The 12,211-nt window shown below is 33.7% G+C and overlaps 1 protein-coding gene and 1 long non-coding RNA gene across 6 annotated transcripts in view; both read left to right on the forward strand.

Annotated features, from left to right (window-relative positions):
- The first annotated feature begins 220 nt into the window (after positions 1-220).
- On the forward strand, positions 221-2,687 carry LOC129792032 (uncharacterized). Of its 2 annotated transcripts, XR_008750762.1 has the most exons (5): positions 221-389; positions 653-823; positions 893-1,122; positions 1,254-1,295; positions 1,373-2,687. It is a non-coding gene; the product is annotated as an uncharacterized LOC129792032 (long non-coding RNA). The 2 variants fall into 2 exon arrangements; XR_008750761.1 differs by having other exon boundaries at positions 221-823.
- A 396-nt stretch (positions 2,688-3,083) lies between these two features.
- Positions 3,084-12,211, forward strand: part of LOC129791821 (protein bric-a-brac 1) — a 44,701-nt gene continuing 35,573 nt past the window's right edge. For 2 of the 4 annotated variants that reach the window (XM_055830365.1, XM_055830367.1), the window contains exons 1-3: positions 3,084-3,275; positions 3,842-4,083; positions 4,154-4,318. In XM_055830365.1, coding sequence (XP_055686340.1) covers positions 3,910-4,083; positions 4,154-4,318 — 339 coding nt within the window. In that variant the 5' untranslated portion in view covers positions 3,084-3,275; positions 3,842-3,909. The remainder of the gene's footprint in view (positions 3,276-3,841; positions 4,084-4,153; positions 4,319-12,211) is intronic. The other 2 variants (XM_055830364.1, XM_055830366.1) reach the window with 2 other exon arrangements.

Raw genomic sequence — 12,211 nt, forward strand, 5'->3', positions numbered from 1 at the left:
AGATAGTAATCATCCCTTGCTTCCATACTTATGAATCACTTAATTTTCTAATAAAACAAGAATATAATTTTATAATGCCGGTATCGTAAAAGTTCTATCGATTTTAATTTAAAAGACCGCCAAAAACAACTAAACATCAACTTATCGATATTTTCTTCCGATATATTTGCACCCTAATTTTGAAGCGCCAATTTCACATTGACACATTCCCGTCACCGTATGGATCGGCTCGTCGACTCTGTCGGCATTAACATCCGATTTCGTAGACCGAAATCGGTCTCGATGTCAGCCGATCATGTCGGTGTCTTTTAAATAGGTCGATTTCGGCTTCGACGTCTGCCGATAACGTCGGTATGTCAATTTTTTGGTGCAAAAGTGAAAATTATCAGGTAAGTTTTTCTATTTTTTCATAAAATAATTATTTTAGATACAGAATTAGTGATAAATGTAAAGAAAACTTTAGTTTAGATGCTAGATTATGGTCAGAACATGGGGGATTCTGAAAATCCGGCCAATAAATCTTCCAAATTTGCAATTTAATATTTGCCTTCTTTGGGGTCATTGTTTTTCAGAGTCTCTAACAATTTCATACAACCCTCATTTTTAGGTAAATTTTATTGAATTTTTCTTGGCATGATCTTGATTCTTGCAGTGTGTGATGGTTTTAGATTTATGGTGGAATCTTCGTGTTGCGGAATCAACGACCAGCACTGAGTGTTCTGGGCAAGAGCGACTACCCATGTGGTGAGGAAGTTGGTCTGGTGATCATTGGTTCCGGTTCCGGAGGCTGGCTGCTATTAAAGCTGCCCAGTTGGAGATGAAGGTACGAAACACGTTAAGTTTGGTTTGTTTCCTTGATTCAGTAAGAACTGATAAATTTCTTTTTATCCAGGCCGTGTGCATTGAGAAGAACGACACATGTGGTGTCACCTGCCTTAATGTGTGATATATCCCATCGAAATCTCTCCTCAATAATACCCATGGACATTGCGCAGCTCTTCAAGAAGAGATGTATCTCATTAAGGGCTACGGGAGTATCACGTCAGCCAAGGAAGTCACCGCCAAGGCGGAATCTGGCTAAGAGATGACTGCAATGGGAGCAGAAGTCACCCCATTTCCCCGGTAAGTTCACATTATTATTTCACGGCTGCATTTACCCATTCCAATCTATCTTATGAGAAAGGAGTTTACACGTTTCCTTTATGTAAAATTAAAATTAAATTAAATAGTAAATTTTGTCGATTATTTTGCAGACGGATGGGTCGAAAGGTCATAAAACGAAGGCTTGAAAAATGGTACATATACTTTAGAAATTATTTTGTTTTTAATTTATCTAATGATTAAATTTTTGCTTGTCTTTCTATGCCGGAAGCATCTACAAGGGGTGTCCATATCAACGTACACGCGACTGTGACTTTTAAAAATCCACGTGGGAAGCTAGCTGCCCCTTAGAGGGATACCATCAACGGAAACATCCACAACTCTGCATGGGAGTCTAGCTGCCCCTTAGGGGAATACCGTCGGAGGCACCAGAGGCACTCGCAATTCTTCAGTATTAAAAAAAAACGACGTTCTTCAAGCTTCCGTCGTCGAAGATCTTCGTGTTACAGCATGCATCATGGGATTCACATGCAGATAAGCCCAAAATTAATTTACCTTATCAAAATTGATCAAATGTGCCCTTTTCTATACCCTAATCATACCCTTTTTTCCAAAATATCCTATTTTCCGTAATAATAATTTTATCCAGAAAAATTGTGAAAAATCATCATTTTTTGAGTAAAAAGTGATGATCATGTGTAAAACATGATAATTTTTTATTTGATTATGATGATTTATAAAAAAAATCAAAGACAAAAATATAATTATAAATTGAAAAATATTTTAAAAGAAAAAAAAAGATTTAAAAAATGTTTAAAAAATATAAATAGGTTTTTTTTCTAATTTAATTCTTAACACTCGGAGGACCGGGCAATTTTCACTTACGCGGAGGATGAAATTGGACAGAATGACCAACGGTTTTTTTTTCAAACATTTCAAGGAAATATGGAAGATTGCATTTGCAAAATAACTATGCGTGCATATTTTATTCAATTAATGGGGGGATTTATTGCGCTTCGCGCAAATTTTGGATAAAAAAAATATTATAATGGAAGATTGAAATCGATAGACAATCTAAAATATTGGTTTTTATGGGTGCGCTGAAACCACTTATCAATCTCAAAAGAAAACAATTTATGGAGGCTACCTGAAGGGTTTTTTTTAGATTAATCCTTGTATTTGCTTATTTTAAGTATTGAATTTTCCGGAGTTTTTATGTAAAAAAAAAGTAAACAACACTTTGACAATTGTGCAAAAGAGTATTTCGACGTGCCCGAAGATTATGAACCATATTCCTATCTTTTAACACAGGAGTATGGTTCATAATCTTCGGGCGCGTCGATTTTTTTCGAAAAAAAAACCGTTGGTCACGGTGACCATTTTCATCCTCCGCGTATATTTTCGACTTTGACCTTAATTATCTTTTAAAAAGCAAAATATTTTCCGGATTTTCTTTAGCCTAACTTAAAGTAATTGAAATTCCCTACACATAGACGTGGTACTTATCACGATAGGTTCAATACATTTTAATCTATGACGATTTAAAAACTCGAAATGGACACGGTGTCCACATAAATCCTCTAAGTGTTAATGTAATTCATCCTAAGATGAGAAACATGTAATTTTTATAAATTTTATGTAAAATTGTTATTATTTTGTATTTTATTTTCTATTATCTATTAAATAAAACTGAAAAAAATAAAGAAAACCCGATTTTTTAATAAAAAATAGATCGACGGTCTGCAGACGGTATCGGTTGTGACGTCACAATGGGAGGGTCGATTTTCGAGCCGACTGGGGTCGATTTCGAACCAATTAATTGACCGATTTTGCACCAAAAAAAAGTCTCACGGGGATAGGGCATTCAATGTTAAATGTCGGCAGTCGAATCGATCTATGCGTCGGCAAATCGTCTGTTGATATGCTCGATTTTGTCGTTCGAAATCGACTCTACATCGACAGATTTACGGTGACGGGTTTCAAAAGAAGAAGTGTTACTTTGACATTTCTTTTCTCAAAAAGCACAGGAAAAATAAAATTTCGGTGTTTTTATTTCTATTTCTTGTGACTTTTCGCAGTGAAAAGTGTTTTACAAACAAACTTTGAGGCATTTTCCAGCGGAAAGTGTTCGTTTTGTGTTGCTCTGGAAGGAGGATGAGCGTGAAAAATCTTTAGTAAGCAGAAAATGCACCACAAAGAATTTCGATCAATAAAAGACGTCCGCCGATTTTTTGGGGGAAAATTTTTTAGATTTTTCCTGCATTCAGCCCTAAATATTGAGGGAAATGCCCTTTATTTACAGCCAGGGGATCCTCAGGGGTACCAGGATGGGGGCTAGAGAGAATGTGGGGGTGGCTAAATTAATTTGTTAATCCAGGAAGATGTTCCAAAAATTTTGGTACAGAAATCTTCGCAGAATTTTGACAAAAAGAACCGAATTTTCCCAATTTTCCGGACTTAATTTTTTTATTTTCGTTATTTTCTCTTTTTTCTATGATTCATGATATTATTAATTAATGAAAAAAAATATTTTGAGGAAACATTTCTCATAAATATTTTTCTAAAAATAATCTCTTACGGAAAAATTATTCAAGTCTTGAAATTTTGGTTTTCTTTCTGGTTTCAAAACAAACTTAAGCTCATTAGAATATCAACAAAAACGTCGAATTTTTCCTTAATTAATTAAATAATTAATAGAAAAAAGATTCTATCTAATTTACTTCTTTCTGTTTCCTTTCAGATCAACCACCGAAAGCCAACTAACTTGTAGAGAAGAAACCACAAAATCTAGTCAAAAATTTCAACGAAATGGACTCAACTTGGTCCATGATGCCACAGACAATGAATGCTGATCAGTATTTCAGTATCCGATGGAATAACTACCAGAGAAACATGACTGCAATCTTCCAGGAGCTCCTGGAAAGCCAATCCTTTGTGGATGTTACGCTGGCCTGCGAACAGAATTCCCTCAAAGCTCACAAAGTAAAATATTTTTATTTTTTTTAGCGATTTCTTTTGATTTTTTAAAATGTTTTTTAATGAATTTTTTTAGGTTGTTTTATCAGCATGCTCGCAGTACTTTCGGAAGCTTCTCCTGGAAAATCCCTGCGATCATCCAACAATCATCATGCCGCAAGACATTGAATTTTCTGATCTCAGTTTCATCATAAAATTCGTCTATCAAGGAGAGATAAATGTCACAGAGAGTGAACTACAGGTGAGTTTTATTGCCAATATTTTAATACTAATTCAGGGATGATTTTCTCAAGGAATGGGCAAAGAAAACGTTGAAAATTCTTAAGAAAAATTACCTAGAAATCCAAACTTTCATGCTCACCAATCTTGCAATTATTTCAATAATTCTTTGCCTCTCAAACCTTTTGACATAATTTAATCACCTTTCACCTCTTCCATAGCCCTTTCTCACCCACACCCATTGACCCAATTTTATACAGAAAAAGTCTCAAAAAAAAAGTTTCTTCGAAGCTATCAGTTTGTGAATTTAATCAATTTATTCCATTTCCATCTGGAAGATTTTTTTTGCTCTCTGCAATAAATCAAAAAAGTTCAAATATACAGCAATATTCCTATGGTAAGGTGTATCCCCCTCAAGTTAATTATCAAAATGTAATCAAGAACTAAATTGAGTTACATACATATAGCTCAAGTTGGTGTCTCTGTGTTGATTCAACTGCCCTCTCCCCTCCTCAGAGGGTGGAACAAGAATAGAAGGGAACTTTGAAGAAATTTATTTAAAAGTCCCAGCCATTTCTGGCCCTAAAATGTTCGCTTCTTTTTTTTTTGCTCTTCATCCTCTTGGACGTAAGAATTTGGTCCATGCGGAGTGAGGAGTGGGATTCTGTGTAGGCTAAGAGCAAAAAAAAAAGAAAGAAAGAAAGAAGAAGACACAATATTGAGGTTTTATCGGTGTAGACGAAAAAGGAGATATCTCTGTGATGAGGAGAATTCCTCGGGTTATCTCTGTGGTAGTTGCGTGGCTAAGCCACCGTGAGATTCGTATCATTCCATTGGTCTGCCCCGCATAGACAATGCTGATGAGTTTTGGGGATGGCTATTGAGGTGAAAAATCTCACAAATCGCGGTTTTGACCCAAAAATTTGCACCAAAATCTCTCTCACAGAGCTTTGAAAAATATTTTATATTGTGGGACATTCTATTTTTATTACTAATTTAAAAATTAAGAACAAAAAAAAGACATAAAATACTTTAAAAACAAAAGTCTAAACATTAGGAAGTTTTTTTTTATTAATTCTAAACTAATTTAGACTTTTTTGATTAATTAATGGACAATTTTCTTGCAAAATTAAACTGAAATTTTGAGTTAGTTAGGATATAAACTAAAGAAATTTTTATGTATGCTTCACAACACCTTTAATAACTCGTTTTGATTAATACCTATCATTAAATTTAAAAAAAAAACTAAAAATTAATTAATTAAACAAAAAAATTACAGCCAAAATAACAAAATATCTGTGTTACAAAGCGAAATGTGTCTTAGCTTGTGGGCCTAAAATAGTAACCTACTTATTAATTTTTTAGACCACAAAGTCTTCTTTCTATTTAAAAAAAAATAAACAACTAATTTATAAAAAAAAAACTACAAATTGTAAAAAACTACAATTTATAAAAAGCTACAAAAGACTACAAATTGTATATAGGATGGATACAATTTGTAGTCAATTCAAAAAAATATTTGATCTCAATTTGAAAGGATCTTTCTGAGAGTTCCTGCAATTTAATAAAATTTCAAATAATCATTTGTAACGCTTTATTTGCTTTCTACACTCAACATAATATTTCCAAACTCAAGGAATCTCGAGGAATGCTGGTATTGTGTCTAAAAGAAGATTTCTTCAAGCCTGTGAGGGACCTTAACACGTTTTACCACGAAAAGATTTTTTTGAACATTTTCCATGAAAATCTAAAATTATCTCCTCATTTGAGTGACCACATGATGGTAATCCTTTAAGATTTACGAAATTTGTTAACAGGTGGGGGGATAGACAGAGGTACCAGAGGTATAAAGGCTTCGAAAGTGTTCTCTTTAATAACAACAGTAACAGAACTATGTAGTTTTTTTTTTCTTAGAAATATCAGACATTTAATAACCGAATAAGATTTTTTTCTTTAAGTTTTAAATCGACTTATAAGATTTTACGTCACTATCCGCTAATCTTTAATATATTTTTTAAATCTGATTTAAATATATATATTTTTTAAAGAATATCGAGATTGCTGTAAAATGGTTAAGAAGAACCTTACATAAAGTATTTCCAATTAATTTCTTAATAACTCTTTCCTATATACGGTGAAATACCTTCTTTATCCTTTATAAACAATTAAAAAAAATAATATAGAAATAAATTTATAAACTATAATTTCATTATCTAGGTTAACTAATATTGTGTGAAATTTTCTATTAACTCCGTCTTCATCCGTCTCTTAAGCTAGACTTAATTTTTTTTAAGCTGGACCTAGGTTTTTTTTAGCGAGGCTTAAGTTTTTTTTTTAACTAGACTGAAATTTTGTAAGCTAGGTCCGTTTTTTAAGCTAGGCTTAAATTTTAAATTTAGGCTTTAGCTTTTATTTCAGGCTTAGATTTGTAAGCTAATCTTATATTTTCTTTAAGCTAAGTTTCCTTTTTCTTCACCTCACTTTAGGTTTTTGGCTCAATATTTTTAAGTTTCAAAGTTAGATAAGGTTGAATCAAGGCTGAATGCATTTTTAGGAGATTTTTTTAATTTTGACATGTGACGAATAATTTGATTGTCTTCAACTACTATTGAAATTGTTAAAAATCAATCAAATAACATTTAGTCTTGATTCAACCTTACCTAACTTTAAAATCTTAAAATCTTGACTTAGGAAAAACTAAGGCTTAGCCTAAAAAGTCAAATCTTCAAAGTTGGACTAGGTTTTAACAACTTAAACCGAGCTTGACCTAGCTGACAACTAGCGTTTAAGACGTTTTGAAAGGTAAAAGATATTCTTAGGTAAATAAGGAAGAAAACAAGCATTTTCTTTTTCAAAAATTTCATCAAACCAAATTTTTATTCATTTGAACTTTTATCCGTTTAAAACCTTAGTTCGGTTACCTCTTTCGAATTTACGCGTTTGCCCATATAGTGGTTAAACGTGGTGCCTTTTTGTATTATGAATAAATTGTATAATCGAGACTGACCGTCGGTTGACCGATAAATAAACTGGTGTGCTTCAATTGAATTTCAATGTCATGAAGAAACTTGGTGATTTGTAATTTTAATTTCTTTTCCTTCGCATCATATCACGCGATTATACCGTGTCTTCGTATTTTGTCACCTTCTCAAGACCTCAATTATCACCCTGTTCTTACACAGCCACAATCCCAAGTTACAGAAATGAAAATATGTTTGGTGAAAGGGGATGCTACAGTGAATTTTTTTTTATATAGGTAACCAGACTACATTTATATGTATGTCTATATAAATATTCGACTCCCAATAAGCATAGGGCGAACATCTTAACCCCATCAATCTTTATTAGTAAATTACAGTGTTTTGCTTTTAATTTTAATCAATGGCAGAGTTGATTGTTTGCAAAGAGGGTGAGTGGGGGGGGGGAATGTTGGTGGGTTGAAAATATTTACCAGCAACGATCTTGGCACTGAATGGTGGGAAACCCATTCCTTTTTGGTGAAAGTTCAATTAGAGATAGAGAAAAGAGGATATAAGCAGGAGAATTCAGCAACATGAAGAGCCAACAAATAACAAAACCACAAAATGTCAGTCAACGGGAAACCAAGAAACGATATCCACTTTCCTCATTCCTCATTCATGCCTACATTAATTCCTATTCCTTCGTCACTGAAGATAATTTACGGGTAAAATTAGGTAAATATATTTACGTTGCTTTTCCATTTCTAATTTTCAAGTAGTTTTATCTTTATTTTCTCAAGAGGATAAGTAATGTTTTAAATGATTTTTTATAAAGCGAATGTTTCTGTTTAGGTTAGTGCAATAGCACACCGATTGAGTTATCGAATGTCATGAGATCGAGTCTCAATGTAAACCTTCTTTTTACGACATTTTTTTTACTCGCCAGAAAGTAAATTAAGAATATTTCTTGGAATTTCTTAACAAATCCTACAATTTACGTATGAAATTATAGTAAAGAAGTAAAGAAAGAAGCGAGTGTAATTAATCATCCATAGTGGTCATGAGGGAGAAATCCTTCATTGTAATCGGTAGTCCTCCATGTGGTATCAACAAGCCCCCCTCGTTCCGCGCAAATGGAGGGAAAGGCCCATCAATAAAAGGCCAGAGAGATGGATATGCAATTGTCAGAGAATATTCTGGGGATTTAATCCTTGCAAATGAAGCTATTAACTCAAAGCTCCTCTATGCCAAGCATATACAGCAGCTTTCGCATACACGCCCAGGAGAAATTGGAGCCCAACCAGTGGACTTGCGCCCTTTCAGAGAGGCGCCCCTTTCCTCCCTCCCACCATTCGAAAAACCCTATTAGAGGAGTTTGCATTTAAAGCACCCACCACCACCCCCTTTTCGTTCCGCACCACACCGACACACAAATCCCGGAAAAAAATCAACACAGGAAAAAAGCGCCATGAGAGAACATGGAAAATACTTTGCGCAATTAAAAGAGATTTTTTCCCATCTTTTTTTTTTGCCTGCCCTATAGCTCCCCATTTTATTCTCCTTCTCGCACACACTTTTATATTATTCTCTCTCCTTCTCTGTCTCACTTTTTGCCGCAGACAGGGGATATATATATGTATATATTGGAATATTCCAACAAATGCAAATATACTACATTTACATTTTTTCTGCTTTTCAAAGTAGAAGATTGTCCCTTATAAAGGATTTTTTAATCATTTATTTCTCAAGATTTACCCCAAAATAACTTGCTAATTTAAAATTATATTGTACTCCTCTAAAATGTAAATTAAAATGCGGGAATAATACTTAATTCGAAAGAGAAATGATCAGAATCATTTATTTTGCATTATAGTAATTTTTTAATCAATTAATATGAATTCGTAAGAAAATGAAAGCTTTCAAGATAATTTTACCCTTCAAACTTTTCTTTTGTACATAAAAAGTCTCTTGTACTATCCAGAACAATAATGCCTAATGGAAAGGAATTTATGCACTTTTGTATATGAAAACATCTTATTCAAGGAAACAATCAGGACATGCGGGCTTTGAATAAAATAAAAAAATTAATAAAAATGTTTAAGATACTTTCCATTTTCACCTGAAATCAGCCTAAAGAGAACTTGCTTAAAAATACAAATAATGGGCCTTATTCAGCGACCAAGAAACCCTTGAAATCCTTGAATTTTGTACTGAAATTTCAAGATTTCAAGCGAATTTCAAGGGTTTCTTGGTCGCTGAATAAGGCCCAATGACGTCATACTTGTATTTTTTTAGGGTTTAGAAAAGTCGACCTTTTTGATGTTTTGAATAGTTTAGAAGTTTCGAAATAAGCCGGTTCGTATTTTTTTAATTCTTTAGTTATTGGAATTAAAGTTTTTAATTAAATTTAATTAAATCCAAAAGCGTCGGATTATTTTTAAAGTATTCAAAGCTACGAATCCTACAAAGTGGTTATGTAATTGTTCCTTTCTTTCCAATCCAAGTTTGTAGTATTCACTCTCAGGAATACGCTGTTGCATATGGTCCTCTACTTCATCATCTTCAAAATAATAATTGATTTATTCTTTCAAATCTAATATTACAATGTCATTTACATGTCCAGGTATATTTTTTACAAAGATTTCAATTTGCCTCATCCTGAGGAAATTGTATAGAGTGCAGGAGCAATTAATAATTCTTGCGGTCTCTGTTGGATAGTATACCTACTATAAGTGCATAAGGGTTTTATACTTAGACAAGTATTGAAAACGGCCTCTTAGAGAACCGAAAGTTCTCTTCGCGCAATTTCTAGCCTTATTATTTCGCTTATTAAAACAATCTCAGCTCGGTTTGTGGCATTTGAGATGGGTAGAAAAATAAATGGCTCCAAAGGGTAGCCACGGTCTGCCAAGGGAAAATATTGTTCTTCAATTGACTCAATGAGATGTCTTTGAATTTCTTATTCCCTCCAAATGGGACTTTCATGTGATAATCCAGGAAATCTAGGATTAACCCAAAAAAATCATCTCACTATCCACAACTGCTCTTAACGTTGATACTGTAGAACATTTTCCTATTCCGATAAAGCCTAGCTGGGCGAATCGGATCGTCTTGTGCAGGAGACTTAATATGGACGTGGCTGCAATCAATTGCACCAAGTGCGCCGTGCAGGCAGATTTCTTCAACAAATGCTCAGACAGTTGATTGCCTTGCCTGTTGTGTAATGCATCTGGATTCGGATGCCTGGCTCACATTGCACGATTTATTTAATCAAAGAACGTTATTCACTATACATACAGTAAGTCCCCCGCATGTAACCAAAATTGGGTTTTAAATTATTGTAGGGGATCATTAAAGGTTCAAAATAAGCGTGGTCATTTCCCGGAAAAGCGCTGGGAAACCTACGAATTTTCCGATTTTCTGTTTAACCTATGTTGATTTATTTCTCAATTTATAGCAATTGTAGAATATTGCGATTGGTGTCAAATTAAAGCTATATTAATGCTTAATATTATATATTAAAACCATTTTCCAAAATGCACTAGAAGGTGAAAATTCGGAAAGATTTTCCGAACACGCATTTTTCTTTCGCCTCCCATTTCCACAATATTGCATGGGACCACCTGGAATATCCCTTATTTTGTAGTTTTTTTAATCCCCTTTCATTTGGTATAGCACTTGGTGGGGAAATCCACTGGGAAAACTCGCTACAGAATGATTTTCCAAAATTAAGCACAATTTCGCATTGGAGAAAAAGAGATGGACAATTTTTTTCTAGGGGAACATTCTAGAAACATCAAAGAGGAGAAATCGTTTATCTCTTTTCTTCCAACGCGAAAACGTGCTTAACTTTGGAAAATCATTCTGTAGCGAGTTTTCCCAGTGGATTTCCCCACCAAGTGCTATACCAAATGAAAGGGGATTAAAAAAACTACAAAATAAGGGATATTCCAGGTGGTCCCATGCAATATTGTGGAAATGGGAGGCGAAAGAAAAATGCGTGTTCGGAAAATCTTTCCGAATTTTCACCTTCTAGTGCATTTTGGAAAATGGTTTTAATATATAATATTAAGCATTAATATAGCTTTAATTTGACGCCAATCGCAATATCCTACGATTGCTATAAATTGAGAAATAAATCAACATAGGTTAAACAGAAAATCGGAAAATTCGTAGGTTTCCCAGCGCTTTTCCGGGAAATGACCACGCTTATTTTGAACCTTTAATGATCCCCTACAATAATTTAAAACCCAATTTTGGTTGCATGCGGGGGACTTACTGTATGTATAGTGAATAACGTTCTTTTCAGTTGGAACGTCCCAAGATTTGAGTTGTTTGATCAGACCAATTGCAAACCATGTTAGCATTCTTAAACTTTTCTTGAAATGGTTCTCCGACAATTCAAAGGGATTTTATTTCGATTTCAACAGGAAATCGAATAAAAAAAAGTACATCCGCGGAAGGATCAACAATTTTCAATTCTCTACTAAACTAATTCACATACCGGGTGCTAAACAAGAAAAAGTCGTAAGTCCCTTTGACCGTCAAAGGGACTTACGACTTTTTCTTGTTGCAAAGGAAGTTTAAGGCTGCTCCTTAAGAAAGTTTAAGGACGTCTCTTGAATCAAACTTGAAAAGGAATGACTTAAGTCTAAGAAATGTGTACTCATTTCTTGGAAAAGCGCTAGGAAAATGTTCTATAATAATTTAGGAATGGAAAAAAATGGAGACTGACTCTGAAAAAAAAAGAAAATCCCATTTTTTATCCAAATTAGATTTCATCAATTTGAAAATTTCCGATATTTGGACTTTTTAAGATTTTCTTGGTCGCTGAATAGAACCCAAATATTAAATATAATATTAAAAAATAATAATAATAATTGTTTATTTTCATTCCTGCTTTAATTACATTAGGTCAGGGGGATGCCCAACCCCGAGAAATCAGTACTTTTAGT

The sequence above is a fragment of the Lutzomyia longipalpis genome, chromosome 3 (genome assembly GCF_024334085.1).
Source record: "Lutzomyia longipalpis isolate SR_M1_2022 chromosome 3, ASM2433408v1".
NCBI lineage: Eukaryota > Metazoa > Arthropoda > Insecta > Diptera > Psychodidae > Lutzomyia > Lutzomyia longipalpis.